Source organism: Camelus dromedarius, chromosome 10 (assembly GCF_036321535.1).
Source record: "Camelus dromedarius isolate mCamDro1 chromosome 10, mCamDro1.pat, whole genome shotgun sequence".
NCBI classification, from domain to species: Eukaryota; Metazoa; Chordata; class Mammalia; order Artiodactyla; family Camelidae; genus Camelus; species Camelus dromedarius.
The window spans coordinates 7659373-7675092 of record NC_087445.1 but is presented as its reverse complement, the minus strand read 5'-3'; the positions used below and the strand labels follow the sequence as shown (position 1 = coordinate 7675092).

Here is a 15720-nt window from a genome sequence, read left to right as displayed (position 1 = left end):
TAGCATTGTACATGTTTTATTTCACTGAATATTAACAGCAACATAAATGGTAGATAATATTATTAGACCCATTTTACAAATGAGAAAACCGAGGCCCAGAGAAATTGAGTTACTTGCCCAAGACTACACACCTCTTACTCAAATCCCATAGGCAACTCAAACTCAACATGTCCACAGTATAACTTATCATTTTCCTCTTCAAAACAGTTTATCTCCCACACTCCACACTCACTGGTAACATGTCCAGCACCTGAGGGCCAAGCCAGAAACTGGAAGTCAGCCTTGACCCCTGCCGCGCCCCCACCTACTCCTTCATCCAGTCCGAACCCAGGTCCTGCGAGTTTTACCTCCTTGTTAATAGGCGAATCCCTTCTCTCCTCTCTGCCCACCGGCACTGACCTGTTAGCTAGCCTGCTGCTTCTCCTAGAGAAGCCTCCCATCACACTCCCGTGCAGGCCCCAGTCTTCCCTCTTTTCCGGCATCCTGAACACTGCAGCTCAGGTGCGCATTTCTAAATCTCATCTCACCATGTCCCCGCCTCCTCTGCCCTCTGTCTCCTCAAACTGTAAGTTGCAGAACCAGCAAAAAGGAAACCCCCCACTCCCCATTCTGCTTTGTCTCCTCCTCCAGGAAGCCATCCATAGCCTCAGCCCCAAGGCTGGGCTGTGAATACCCCATGAGCCCCACAGGCAGCCCCCTCTCCACCACTTAGCTCCTTCCTCGTGATCACCTGTCCCCATCAAGCTGCGTTCCTCAAAAGCAGAGACCTGGCCTTGTCCACTATGGCATCTCCAATGTCTTGGCAGGGCCTGCACACAGGATGTGCTCAATGATTGTTGAAAGGCTAAATACACAAGCAGTGACAGGAACCATGGGTGATGCTGCCTTCTGAGTCCCAGAAAGCAGGATGATTCCCACCTGGCCCTGGAGTTGGTGGACTCTGGCTGCCCCATCTCCACCCATCCTCTGCATCTGTCCCTCTGAGCCCCATGGGGCCATTTCCTGTCCCTACAGTTTTTGGAAGGATTTTCTAACTCGGAATTCCTTACTGTGGGAGAGCTCTGGCCCCAGGAAGAAGGAAGAGGAGGCCAACCTCTTACCTCCTTTCAGTCTACATCAGGCATTTTCCAGCGTGGGGGTGATTTTGCCTCCAAGGGAGATAAATGGATTTTTGGAAGGGAGAGATTTTAAAAACCTTACTTTTTTTGTATAAAGCAAAAATATATGTACAGTACATACACAGATATACAGTATATCTGTGGTATTAAAATACCATGTGATTAAGAAAAACTATATAAAAGGCTCCGTAAGGGAGCAGTAATGAAAAAAAGGTTGAGAAACTCTGATCTACACACTTGAGCTTTGCCTTTCCTGGTCCAAGGACTGGTCAGAACTGAGGGAGGGTCTGGAGTCCTATCTCAGGGCGGCTCAAGGTATCCCCAGAGCTGACCCCCACCAGCGAGCTGGTGTCCTTTCCCTCAGATCATCCCCTCGCTCCCCTGTGCCTGAAAGTCCACCGTTCAGTGTCCAGCATCCTATGATCTCCTATTCCTGCGGAGACCGCAGGTCAGACCTTGGGCTTTCCCCCACTGGGGGCGCTTCAGCTCCCAGGGCTGGAAGGAGCCGGAGGCCTCTCAGCTCTATGCTCCAGCCTTGGGCTGCCGCGTAACCCTGGTGCTCCTGGAGGAATTCGGGAGGGAAGCCCAACCACAGGAGGCACCCAGAAAGCGGGGGTGCCACTGTGGGACAAGGCTTTCTTTATTGGGATTAGGATGGGGACGGGATCACAGATAATCTTACTTAGAGGTGCTCTAGGTGGATGGAGTCTCTTAAGGGTGGGGCAGCCTGGACTGAAGGTCTGTTGTCAGGCGATACAGAGATGGGGGTGAGGGAAGAGGTCACAGGTAATTGAGGCATGGTCGCGGGCAACACAGGTGTTCTGCGGTCTTCATATGACGCGGTGTTCTCCAGTATCTGGGGCTCCCGTGGGGTGCTGGAGCCAATGAAGACTGCGTAGATGATGGCACCTAAGTAGGCACCCAGGGGTGGTGCCACCACTGGCACCCACCACCAGTCCTTGGCCCTGCAGGCAAGAGGCAGAGGCCTGTTTAGGGGCTGACACCTAATGTGGCACCTACATCCACCTCAGGCCAAGACAGGGAGTAGGGCCTGAGAGTAGAAGAGTAACCCTCGTCTTAGTTCAGAAGTTTCCCCTGCGCCTGAGCCCTGGTGAGTTTCAGCCTGATTCAGGGACAGGAGCAGGTCTGGGGCAGGGGTGACATTCTGTCCAGGAGCCGGGTCTGCATCAGTGCTGGTCTGGAAGAAAGTCAGGATACACTCCTGCCTCCCCAAGCCATTGGGAGCTCTACAGGACCCTCCTGGATTGCTCCACCCCTCCACATGCAGGGAACCCACAGAAGACTTGCAAGAATGGGCTGGGCAAGGCAGTACCTGAAGACCTGTATGCCCCAGCCAGCAACGTAGGTGAAGAAGCGGGGAGGCAGGTCCCGGGATGGGTTGATGGCATATCCTGAGTTCATGCCCATGGACACTCCAATGATGACAACAAGGATGCCTGTCACTATGGCCTGTGTCCCTTGCAGTGGTGGGTTGTTCCCCTTGTCCGTGATGGCTGAGAGACATAGCTGAAGCATCCCCGTCACTATCACCTAGGGAGCAGACGTCGTGGCAGCCACCGGGGGCCCCTAGCCAAGCCACGGGGCCTCAGCAGTGCCCCCAGCCCAAACCCACTGGCAGTGACATGTCTTGCTACAGTCCCCATCCAGAGTTCTTGTCCTTTCCATCATGAGGGGCTGCCTGCTGGCCCCTTCCTGGGGGGTGGAGCTTGAGGAGGGTCACCCACCCTGGACCACTGACCTCATCCAGGAAGCCCCTCCACAACGACATGTGGTCAGGAAGGTAGGTAGCAAAAATGTTAGCAGTGGCTGTAGGTCCGGTCACTGCCAGCTTTCCCTCCGAGTATTGGATGATGGAGGCTGTGGAGACACAAACTGAGTGTGAACCTGCCCCCAGCTAAACCCCACCACAGTCCCAGAGATGTGGTAGGATGGAGGGTGGGGAGGACCTCCAAGACCCTTGTCTCCCAAACGTTTTCACAAGGCTCAGACACTGAGGTCAGATCTGCCCATGTTTCAGGGGAGGAGGCTGAGGCCAGAGTGGACAACTCAGGGCAGGACACTCACTGTAGAAGAGGAGGTAGATGGTGGCAGCAGCCAGGAAGGAACCCAGGAACTGACCCAGAACGTACACGGGAAACTTCTTCCAGGCCATGCGGCCTAGTGCGCAGCTGGTGAAGGTCAAGGCTGCATTCATGTGAGCCCCTGCCGGGAGGGGCAAGCGTGTCATGTCGGGGTAGAAACAGACAGCAGTGATCAGTAGTACAAGAGCAACAACAGTAATAATAATGGCTAGCATTTATGGAGTGCACTTGCTCACTCAGTCCTCACAAGGACCCCACGGGGCAGGGACCACCATTGTCCATTTCACTCTTAAGGGAAGTGAGGGATGGAGAAGTTAAATTGCTTCCCCAAGTTGACCCAGCTGGTAAAAATCGTGAGTCAAAGAAGCTCGTGAAGCATCTGGGCAGAGGAAGGGGGCTCAGGGTGTTCTCCCTCCAGGTGACCTCTGAGGGCAAAGTGTCAGTTGTCTGGGAGAAGGGGCTGGCTGAGGGGGCAGGAGGAACCCAAAGGGAACACTGGCCTTGCCTGTCAGGCGGGGCCTGGCCCACTCACCAGAGATGTTCCCTGCCAAATGCATTCCCATGGTGACTCCGAAGCCAAAACCCAAGTTGACACCGAGGTAGCTCCCCATTTTATCTCCTAGAACCATGTGGGCCACGGCACCAAGACCAAACACCTGTGAGAGAGGGCCTCTGAGGGGCTGCCCACCCAGAAACCCCAACCCTAGAGGCAGGCTTGGAGCTCAGCTGGGGCTCTGCACCCTCATGCACTCGGCCTCCCCAGCACTGCCCTTGGAGACCATCTGCCATGCTCTTCTCCTCCAGAGACTTCCCTCCTCATGACCTCTCCCCTGGCCCCTGCCAAGGCCTTATGGCTCTCAGGGCTCTTATGGACACATCAGGCCCCTGGGCCCCAAGCCCACCTGAAGTTCCAGGAGGAGGCAGGGCTTCCAGGAGGGCAGGGCTGGTGTGGGTTGAACTCCTCAGAGCATCTCACACTTCAGCCTAGCCTGAAGGAAGTTTCTTCAAGGGATCTCCAAACCTCATGTCTGGACTTGGCCATGACCCCTCAACCCTCACTGCCAGCACCCCCACCCCCACCCTGCCACATCAGCTCTGGAAGCCAGAGGGGTTCTACTTCTGTCCTCAGCAACAATTCCACTGCCCTTCAGTGTCACTCCTGAACGCCTAGCTCTTGCCCCTCCCTAACTGCTGGACCTCCTCAGATGACCCCTCTCACTGATCCTCTTCACAGGAAGCTTAGAGGCCTGACAGGAGGCCCTCACTCAACCTCCCCCAGCCACCAACACCCACCTGCATCTAAATCTGCCTTCCCCTTCAGCTCTGGCTCCTGCGCCCGCCTCTTTCTCCTTCTGCAGAGGCCTGCCTCTTGCCTGCATCTTCTACCCTCCCCTTGACTGGCTCCCATAGACTCAAGTCTCTTCCTTCCTAAAAGTAAAGCTTCCCGCCTTAGCCTGGGCTCCCTGTCCAGCTGTGAACTCCTGGATGCCCCCTCCCAATGTCAGTCAGTCTCTGGGAAGGACCCGCTGGCTGGCTCCCTTATCCCTTCCCTTGCCCTCCCTTCTTAGCCTGGCTTCTGCTTCCACCTGTCATGGGCACCCAAGCTCTCTGATTCCCTGAGGTCCCTTCAGACATCATCTCACTTGACTTTGCTGACTTTCACCCTCCTAACCACTCTGTGCTTCAGGAAAGTCCCTTCTCTTTGGCCTCCATGACATCTCTCTCTCCTGGTGTCCTCTGTAGCCTCCCCCTCTCCACAGTTCCTTCCCACGTTCTTCTTCCTTTATCTGCCTCATAAACACAGATGATCCCAGGGTTCCACCCCTAGCCCCTTTCACATCTCACTCCTGTCACTATTCCTGGGTTTTCTTACCAGGGCTATGACTTCAAATATACCTGATGCACTAATTCCCAAAACCTCCACCTGGGGGCCAGATTCCTATTTCCAAATACCCACTGGAAGTCTCCGTGTTCCCCAGGCATCCCAGGCTCTATGTTGAAAGCTCACCATCTCTCAGATAATGTGATCCTCATCCCATGTTCCCCATCCCGTTTGGCCAAGCCGGAAGCTTAGATGTCCTCTCCCTCCTCCTCCACACCCAATCAGCTCTGCTTACATTCTCCCCAGATCTTACCCAGTCTCCTCCTTGCAGCCAGAGTGACCTAACACAAAAATCTGATCATGTCTGCCTTTTGTTCAGAAATTCACTGGCTCCCTTCCACTTCTGGGATAAAGTCCCAACTCAGTAGGCCACCACTTTAAGACCCTTTATAATTTCGTGCTTTCTACCTCTCAGTTTCCTATCTGCTCCAGTGTTCTCTATGTCCAGCAATAGTATTACCACTAAATAATGATAAGCATTTATTGAGCACTTAGTATGTGTCAGGTACAGGTAAGCAAGTTCTATCACCTCCTTTAACCCTTATACCAACTTGTGCACTAGGTACTATGATTCTCCCCATTTAGTAGATGGGATCCTGAGGCTCAGAGAAGTTGAGTGGCTTGTCCAAAGTTCACATCCTGCACACAGTAAGCCAGTTTTTGAATCTAGGCAGTCACCTATACCAGACAGTCTCAGACCAAACAACCACAGTGTTCCCTGCCTGCCTCGCTTTCTCCTGCCTCTGTGCTTTTGCATATGCCATTCCCTCCATCTGGAATACCTGACCCAGATCCTGAAAAAATTGATAGTCTACTCTAAGGCAATGCTCAGATGGCACCTCCTCTGAAAGGTCTATGTGTTTTGGATGTGTTCTCTTTGAGGGACCTCTAGATGTTCAGACTGCTGGAAATCAGTCTAGATCTGTGTCATCTAATATGATGGCCACGAGCCACATGTGGGTATTATATATTTAAAACGTGGCTAGTTTGAATTGAGATCTACTGTAAGTAAGGTTTTAAAGACTTACTAGGAAAAGGAGAATGTAGAAGATTTAATAGTTTTATACTGATTACATGTTAAACTGGTACTATTTTAGATATATGGGTTTAAATATAATAACTATTAAAATTAATACCACCTGTCACTTTTTACCTTTTTAATGTGACTGCTAGAAAATTTTAAATTATATATATGTGGCTCATATTGTATTTCCTTTGAACAGTTCTAGAGTTTTTGAAAAACGAAAACCTAAAGAATTGTGGACACAAGGGCTACAGTTGAAGCCACTGGGGAGGATGAAGACCCCTGGAGAGGGCGCAAGGTGAGTAGGCAGCTGAGGGCTGAACCTAGGGCCGCACATGAGCCCTTATGGGCGAGCATTAGAAACCCCAGCTGGAGCAGCTGTTGAAATGGAAGAACAAAGAGAGAATATACCCTGGACGCCAGGGAGAAGCAGTTTCCCAAGAAGGGTGTAGCCCACACGGTCACGTGCAGCCTCTGGGTCCAGCATGAAGGCCTAGAAACCCCCCTAGTAGCGTGGTGAGCACTGCATCATCAGGCCATGGGGACAGAAGCCAGGTCCCAGGGAGTGTGAGGTGAGTAGGTGATGAGGAAGAGTTGAAGGGACCAGTACAGACATCTCTTTGAGAACCTGCCTGAGAAGGGAGGGAGAGAAAGTGTGACAAATGAAGGGAGACTCATGAGGTACAGGGAGGAATGTTCTATGTTCTGCTGGTTTAGGGAGAGAGACTTGAAGGTGTTAAGATTGAGAGAGGGAGGCGATGAAGATAAAGGAGAAAGAAAAGGACGAGCAAAGAGCCTGAGTAGCTGGGGAGGTGGGGGCACAGGCGCAAGCGTGGAAGGTCCTGCATGAGGGAGGGGCCCCACAAGAGCCAAGGGGGACATATGTGGATTCGCAGAGAGGTGAGGTCTGGTGGGTGAGGAGCCGGACACAGGAAACCCGCCTGATGATTCTGTCAGGCTGGAGACCAAGCCGTTTGCTGATTTAAAAAAAAAGTGGCAAGCAGAGTACAGAGCAGCTTTGGAGAAGTCTGAGAAAAAGTGAAATAGCCTGGAGAGGGTAGGGGAGAGGCAGCTGAGCAGGGCCCACTGGGTCCTGCAGGAGCCCCAGGACAGGGCCAGGGATCCCAGATGTGGGCCAGCTTAGGACCAAGGGTACGATTAGGCAGGAGGACAGGAGCAGCTGGGGCATGAGGGTGGCGAGTGGGACCCAGCCAGACTGACAGTCTTGAGGGGATCAGGAGGTGCAAGGACTGGAGCAGGCATGGAGGGTCTGAAGACCAAGGGTCCCTGTGTCCACATAGGAGCTCAAAACCACTTACTAAAAATAGTGAATGAATAAACCCCACATGATCTCCTGTGTCACGGTTGCCAACTGGCAGTCCCTGGACCTAATCCATCCAGCACACGTTTTGTTTGGATAACTTGGTTTCGACGCGTGGAAGTTTCAGCTTCTCTTGCAAAATCAGGAGCTCTGACAACACTGGCCTGTGTTCCGCAGTGCATGGCAACAGTCAGCCAGAGTAGTGGCAGCCACGTCCTTGCCCAGGTCGGCACTCTGCAGGGATCCACGGTCCCCACCACTCTGAGGTGACTCTGGCCCCAACAGCTTGTGAATTTGCAACCCCTGCCCTATAACTCACAACTACAGCAGGTTTTCCAGGGCCCTGGTGGCCCAGTTCCTCCCTTCTCTGGTCAGTGAATGTGGTCCAACGTGTCCAGATCCCTCCATTAGCCATAGGCCCAGCCTGGAGGACGACACCCCTGGAGTGGAACCGAGTGGAACAGTCTGTTTCCCTCATCGTGACTACAATAAATGAGGCCCAAGGTCACATTAGCTTTTCTGATGAAGCCGTCACCCTGATGACTCACTGAGCTTCCTATCGGCTGAAAAAAACCCCACTTCTTGGCACAGGCCTGACACCTAAAAATAACAACAACACAATGTCCTGTGTGACTTTAAACCTCACAAAGTTCTTTTACACGTGTTACTTCCCTTCAGTTCTCTGAATGGCAAGTGTTTGTGCTCTCAAGGGAAACCGAGTCCTGAAGAGTGGTCTTGAACTGCCCAAAGCCTGGAAGTGAGAGTCTTACCTCAGCTGGGGGAGAGTTAGAAACCCACAGCTAAGCTAAGGGACAGAGCATAGAGATGAAGTGTCAAGACTTTAATATAGACAGGACTGGATTTCATCTTAACTTGAAATGTGACCTTGGGCAAGTGACTTTGTCTCATGGAGCCTCAGTCTCCTCATCTGTGAAATGGGGAGGATAATAGTACCTTCTTCACAGGGCTGTTGTGAAGATTTGGGAAGATGCTGCCCTTAAGGGCTTAGCATTATAGTGCCTGGTATGCAGTAGGTACTCAATAATAATCTCAATAAAAAGAAGAGAAATGTGAACGTGGGCAGTGGGCAGGCATGAATGCACATGGGCGGTGCCTGCTTTTCCTAAGAACTCTCCAAGGAGGCACCCTCCTGCCTTCACAGTTCCAAGGTCTAACAGCCCTCACGGGGCTGGAATGTCTTGTCATAAATGAATTACTTTGCTCCGGATTAAGGCGAGACAGGATCCAGGTGCTGTCGTCAAAGCTCAGGAGGGGAGGTAACGGGGGATGAGGAGATGGTGAGAGGCAGGGAGGGGAGAACAACAGAGAGCACTTGTCATATCGACAAGCGACCAACACGTATGTCCTACACGTGTGCTGGGTGTCGGGCTCTTGGCCTTCTTCACACAAGTCAGCCAGTTTGATGTTAGTGTCTCATTTCCCACTGAGGAAGCTGAACAGTTCTGAACAGTTAAGATATTTGTGAAAGATCATACAGCTACAAGAAAGCAGAGCCAGAACTGAAACCAGCTCCAAAGCCCATGAAGGCCCGAATTCAACACACTTAATAATATCTGAGAAAACAGGCTCTGAGCCACAGAGAGCTCTGCCCAAGGCCAGCTGGTGACTCAGGGGCAGGATTGATCAGGGTAATAACCCAAGTGTCCAGAGTCCCCTGGGCTCCGTGGATCCCATTGTCTCCTACACTGGCTCGATGCACAGACACATGCACACACGCTCAGGTGCACTCAACCTCTCTCACCCCCACTGCGTCTGGCGTGCTCCTGACCACCTTTTCCTCCCTTCCCAGAGGCTGGCCCTTCTTTTCATGGACCTGGGCCTTCATAAGGTGCAGACAAGCATGGCCACAGGTAAAGGGCAGAGGCTGGCTGGGTAGGTGGCAGGGCTGAAACAGGTGGAGGGAGAAGCAGTTTCCAAGAAATCTCACATCCCACTCGCATCTGGTTTGTCTCATCACCCACTAAAAGAGCCCTTGCCGAGGTCCCCAGTAACCTCCATGTTGCCAAAACCTATAAAAAGATATCCATGCTCACCTTCTCTGGCCTGTCTACAGCTCCCCACACTGCTAACCACTCCCTCCTGTGGACGCCCCACTTCTGTCACCTGCTCTCCCCCCACCTTCTCCTCCCACCGCCCTGGCCACTCCTTCTCAGGTCCCTTTGTGTATTCCTCTTCATACCTCAGGCCCTGTCCTCAACTTACTCTTTTTCTCCTTCTATGCATTCTCATTGGGCAATTTTGATAACTGCCATTCATATCCTGATGAACTCGAACTCTTTACTTCCAACCTAAGTCACTCTCTTGAGTTCCAGGCCTCTATAGCCATCCCCCCTGAGATTTCTCTCCAGCGCCTCAGCTGATCCCATCCAAACTGACCTCCCCTTGCCTTGTGCTGGGCTGCAGCCTCTGAAATGGCCCCATCAGTGCTCACTCCACATCTGCTGCTCACAGTCTCCTTGGTTCCATCTTCTACCACTCCCTCAAACGTGTGCTTTCTTCTCCACCCCTGGATCAGTCACCACTCTCTCTACCCTAGGTCATTGCAACAGCCTCTTAATTGGTTCCCTTCCCTCCAGCTTTGCCCAGATTGCCCTTCCTGAGCCGTGCCTTCCTGAGGCCCCTTCCTCAGAGCCCACCCACCCTGTACCACCCACCCACTCACCATCATGACAAACGTGCTCGTGAACTCGGCTAGGAACTCTCGCACCATCTCATTCTGCATTATTTCTTGCATCCTTCTTATCGTGGGTGGAGTGACCATCCTGGAGTTGCGGGTAGACCTGAAGCAGCAGCCCAAGCCCATGGGCAGAAATGAGACTCAAGCACACTGACTGTCCATCAGCCCTTCAACTCATAGCTGAGTTAATGGGTAACCCAGTGGCCTCTCCACACGCACCTCTTCTTGCCCAGGGCAGCTGGTACTGCTGCAGTCAGAGACACGTGAGAGCCACAGGGATGTGGAGAGGGACTGGGGGTAGACGGCCAGGCCATGCCCCTTCTTCCTGCTGGTGGGGACTGGACCAGTAGGAAGGGCACACCAATGAGGCCAGTTTGCAGAGGGGGGCAACTGCGGAGCCAATAAGCACCATCTGTGGTGCCAGTAAGGCTCAGGAGAAGCAGGTGGGAGAGAGCAGGCAGGAGAGTGGAGCTCAGTTGTCTGTCTGCCTGCCTGTCTGCAGGAGCCAGAGCTCTGAGGACACAGGCAAGGCATCAGGCAGGACCTGGCAATAGCAAGGCTCTGCAAACAACAGGGTGTGGCAAAGTCTGCTCCTGGGCTCTATAAACAGCACCAAGGCTTGAAACATACCAGGTTCTGCCAGAGATGACAGGGTCAGCAAAGTACACCAGGTTCTGCAGCCAGGTCAACACAAATGGGTGTTTGTGAGTGAGTGAATGCATGAACAAACGAATGAATGAATAATGAGGAGGAAGGATGGAAAGGAAGAACTGGGTCCGACTCCCTAGTGTATCCTCAGTGCTTAGCACAGTTCCGGGCACGTAGCAGATGTGCTATATACATTGTCGAATGAATGAAAACTGAGGGTTCATCTGGCTTACTCTTCACTAGATCCCCAGAACTTCCCACAGTGCCTGACACGTGGTAGATGCTCAATAAATGTTTGTTTCATAAGTGCATCACTGGATGGATAGATGAAAAAGTTAGAAGCTCTATCTTCTGTTGGGAGTTGGGGAGATGGGGCTCGAGTTTGGGGAAGGAGGTGGGGTCTGCAGGCTAAAGAGGAGGAGGAAGGGTGCAGATACATCTAAAAGCAGCCTTAGTGCTTGTCAGACTGCTGACTCTCCCCCATGTTCCATGCTGAGTGTCCCTCAGCTACCTCACCCTGCTCAGTCTTCCTGACTTTCCCAGCCTCATAGCAGCAAAGAGTAAGCAGAGGGAGTAAGAAATGTAAACCAGGCATGGATAAAACACCTTCCACTTTTCTGGCTGAGACCTCATGTTCATTTCTCACCCACCCTTGTCCTCGCTCTGTCCTGACTTCAGAGGAACAAACCTAGGGCTGAGCATATGAAGGGGGATGTAGAGTTGCCTGGACAGTCCTCTGGCTCCCAGCCAGCAGCAGCTCCCATGTAGCATCATATAAGGGTCACCTTTCCCCTATGACTGGCCTCCTCAGCCCTGAAGAAGAGCCTGAGGTAGGCAGGGATCTAAGAACAGTCCTGGGAAGGTACCACAGAGGCAGAGGAAAGGTGGACAAAGCAGGAAGTCAAAGACACCCAGAGAGCTGTGGAACCCTGACCCCTTCCTCCTCACTACGCAGCAGGCAGGACACAGTAAGTAAGTGACAAATAACCATCAAGGAGTCAATGAACCAAGGATTTATTGAATGCCTCCTATGCCTACTCTGCTCAGGCACTGTAGTAAAGACCACTGGCGTGATCCCTGCTCTTAGGAAGAAAAACGATTAACTAAGCAATTACTTATAAGTGTGAGGATTGCAGGGGGGCAGCAAATGACCCAGAGGAGAGAGTAGGAGATTCTTCCAGAGGGAGGGAAATTTAGATCGAGAATAGAAGGCTGGCCAGATGAAGGAGCATCACGGGAGGCCACGGAAAGCTCTGAGCATTGGAACGGCTTGGACAAAGGCTTGCAGCTAAGACAATGATGTGTAGAGGAATCCTGCAAGGATGCAGAGAGAGGAGGGAAAGTGGTACAAGAGATACAGACGGCCTCATGACCCACATTAGGAAGTCTAACCTTGACCCAGAGGGTCACAGGGTGGAGGATTTAAGCAGGAGCACTTCCTCCTCTATGGAGGCTGGAGTGAGAGGAGTGGAAGCATGGTGAGCCATCAGGAAGCGTCACCATGGACAGGCTGAGAGGTGATGGCAGCTTGAGACAAGAAGTTGCAGTGGAGGTGACTAGAGGAAGACAGTCAAACGGACAGTCATGGTGTTTTATTAGAGAGGAGAGTGGAGAGGGAAGAGTCAGGGGTGACCCCAGGCTCTGGCTGGAACAGCAGAATGAGCTACATTAGGCAGGAGGGTGAGGAGTCCCCTTCCGGGTGTGGGGAGTTTGAGGAGCCCAGTAGACAGTTAGGTGGTGGTGACCAGTAAGGAGGCTACTGATCACGTGGTCTTGTTTAGAGATACACATCTGGAGGTCACCGAATCATAGATGGTCATCTGACCCATCGGCGTAGATGAGAGAGCTCGAGGAAGGGTATAGAGTGATAAAAGGGCATCTAATAAAACTAGCCTACAAACCAAGAAACTAACAGCCAACCAGATAATTACCTAAGTAATATCTGCTAACCACGGAACTAAATAGCTAACAACTCCCCAACCAACCCTTCGGCTAATCAACCTAGCCACTTAGCCAACTCACTGACTCTCCTATTAACCAGCTCATTTAATTTTCTGATCAGCCAACCAGCTATAAACTATCCAACTAACGTCAGGCCAACCATTTAACCTACTAACCAGAATTTATCCATTCAACATTTGTTGAGCATCTACTTATGACTCAGGCACAAGGGATACAAAGTAAAGCCCACCCTTGGTTCGCTTCATTTAGTGGAAGAAGTGGCTAATGGCAACACCATCAGAGGCAAGAAGCCCTGGGGTGGGAGGTGAGGCCTGCAGAGACATTTGAAGAATGGGCAGGTGGTGGCCTAAAGTGGCTGTGAGAGAGTAGGGTGGTGGTAGAAAGAATGGTGGGAGTGAGCACATCTTAGGTATTTTAGGAGACTGGGGACTTGATGTGAGGCACAGGGGACAGAAGTACCAAGGACAAGGACTTGACTTCTGGCTTGAGCAGCAATGGAGAAAAGGGTCCTTGACTGAGCTAAGACCACAGGAGAAGGAGTGGGCTTGGAGGGGTGGAGAAAGCTGTTTTCAACTGGGCCTCAGCTGCCTGTGGGACACCAGTGGGTCTTTGGAAACCAGGTCTAAGCCCAGGAGAGAGTCCTGGGCAGAGACAGCAGTGTCATCAGCACAGAAAGGGACCCATTCATTTTCTGTATCCACGAGTGCACAAGCAGACAAACATCCCTGCTCACGTGGAGCTGACAGGCAGTGATGAAATGTAAGTACGGACGTTTGTATGTTAGAAAGTAGTACATCCTATGGGGAAAGACAGACTAAGGAAAAGAGAGGTGGGGAGTGATTTTGAATAGGGCAATCAGGGTAAGCCTCATTGAGAAGGTGGCATTTGAGCAAAGACAGGAAGGAGGTGAGAGAATGAGCCGTGTGGATAACTGCGGGAAGAACATTTTACGCAGAGGGAATGGTCACTGAAGGACTCTGAGCATGTTTAAAGCAAAGGAATGGAGGTCACTGTGACTGGAATAAGGAGAGTAGGGTCGGGTGGGCAAAGGTCAGAGAGGAAACAGGCTCTAGGAACGCAGGGCCTTGGCCATTGCAAGGGCTTTGGCTTTGATTTCACCCCAAAGAGACCTGAGCCTGAGAGGGTGAGAGGTAGTGAGTTGAATTAAGTTGAGCAGTTCAGTCTGAGCCTCCCCTCACCCAAGGGCCCAGCCCATGCTTGGCTATGGGAGCAGGTAGGAGAAGCCTTTCTTCTGGGCCCCATGGGCTGGTGGTGAGTGGGAAGGAGGGGGTCTGGGCAGATCAGCTGCCATGAGGGAGAGGCTGAGAGTGGAGCAGGGAGGGCACTGGGGGATGCACTGGGGGACGAGAGGTTATGGTAGGGGAATGGGTAGGGTGCTTACCGCCTCTTCCTCTCTGTGTGAGTCATATTCTGTCTTTGAGATTTTTAGGTGCTGTGAAGCCAAAGAGAGGTCACTATGTCTGTGGGGCACAGAACTTGGCCCCTCATTCTCCTCAGACCTCAGCCCCCCAGGGGAGAAGCCAGAGAGATAGCTCCCTCCAGTGGCAACCCCTCAACCCAGCCGAGCTGGCAGGAAGGGAGAGAGAGGGGTGGATGTGCTTCAGCCAATGGGGAGAGGCCCTGGAGCCACACCCTCTACCCACGCTGGCCTCGGGACCCCTGGCCCTTGGAGTGGGCCCTGCAGAGGTCCTCCTGATCTTCCCAAGTTTGCAGCCCAGCTTTGGACAGTGGAGAAGCCCACACCCTCCCCTCAGCAGCTCCATCCTCACCCATGCAGTATTATTAGCTTTAGTCTAACCTCAAGCTCTCTTGCTGCTGACTTAAACTGACTTTCCAGGGCTTCTTCCACCTTCTCCTTGCACACACATGAGTGCACGCGCACACATACACACACACACAATGAGGTCCTGAAAATTCATTTAGTCCACACACCCACCTGAGAACAAAGTCTACCCTCTCACCTTTCCTGAAAATTCCCCCTTGTGTTCCTGTTTTCCTCATAAATGACAACACAGAGGTAACCCTGGGGTTTCCCCATCCTGCTTGTCCCCCTTGTTCTCTAGCCCCCTTCCCTCTAACTGCAGCACAAGTCCACATCCCTGGCTCTGACTGCAGAAACCCTCTGGCCCCAGCCCCAGCCTCTCAGGAGGGGGACTCCAGGGGGAAGACAGCACTCAAGTAAAGCCAGCAATTGACCTGTCTCTCTGATCTGAATCCCTTCTGCTTTGGTCCATTTTTACTGGTATCTACCTGCTCCTCATCCCACCCCCAGGCTCTGCTGACAGCCTAGCCCACACATCCTCCCAATCTCTGCTCCACCGCTAGTCCTCCCAACAGTCAACTTACAGATAAGGAAACTGAAGCCCAGAGAGAAAGAGTGACATGCTCATACAACGTAAGAGCTCAAGATTAAACAAAACGGACATTTAGGCCTTCAACTCCCAGCTACAGTTCCTTCCCCAGATAGTCCCACAGTCACCTCCTCCCCGAATGGTCTCCAGGGAAGGCCCCCATCCCAGCCCTGCCTGAAGCCTGACTCACTCTGCTTGTGTTTCCCAGCGTCCTTTTGCCTTGGGGGCTTCTCAGTTATAGCAGGTCTTGGTCTTGTCCTTCCATGACTGTCTCAGGCTCCGGCTGCAGCCCCAGCTAGGGCTCCACTGTCCCTGTGTCCCCAGTCTAGAGCCCGCCTCTCAGCCCTCCTCGCGGGGGCTGAGCACTGCTCTTCTCTGCTCTTCCAGGGGAGAGGTCAGTGGGGCAGGGGTTTGGCCTGTGTTACTTGAGCCAAGTCCAGACGCGCTGCCCAAAATAGCATCCCTTCTCCTGTCAGCAGCGCCATGGAGACCGGGCTCTAAGGCAGCCCTTGTGAGGTCAGAGGTGAAGCTCCCAGTGGGCGCTCAGGGCCTCACAGTCCCGGAGGACAGGCCTGTCTTCCAAGCCAGGTGTC

At 52.6% G+C, this 15720-nt stretch overlaps 1 protein-coding gene across 2 annotated transcripts; it reads right to left on the bottom strand.

The window, feature by feature from the left end:
• On the bottom strand, positions 1–15423 carry AQP7 (aquaporin 7). Of its 2 annotated transcripts, XM_010975828.3 has the most exons (8): positions 15318–15423; positions 14158–14208; positions 10131–10248; positions 3753–3876; positions 3204–3341; positions 2878–2996; positions 2452–2669; positions 1–2083 (listed from the first exon to the last, which is right to left on the bottom strand). In XM_010975828.3, exons 2-8 carry the CDS (start codon positions 14181–14183, stop codon positions 1801–1803), a joined length of 1026 nt encoding a protein of 341 aa, XP_010974130.2. In that variant the 5' UTR covers positions 14184–14208; positions 15318–15423; the 3' UTR covers positions 1–1800. The 2 variants fall into 2 exon arrangements, with proteins under 2 accessions (XP_010974130.2, XP_010974131.2); XM_010975829.3 differs by lacking the exon at positions 14158–14208.
• Positions 15424–15720: the final 297 nt, after the last annotated feature.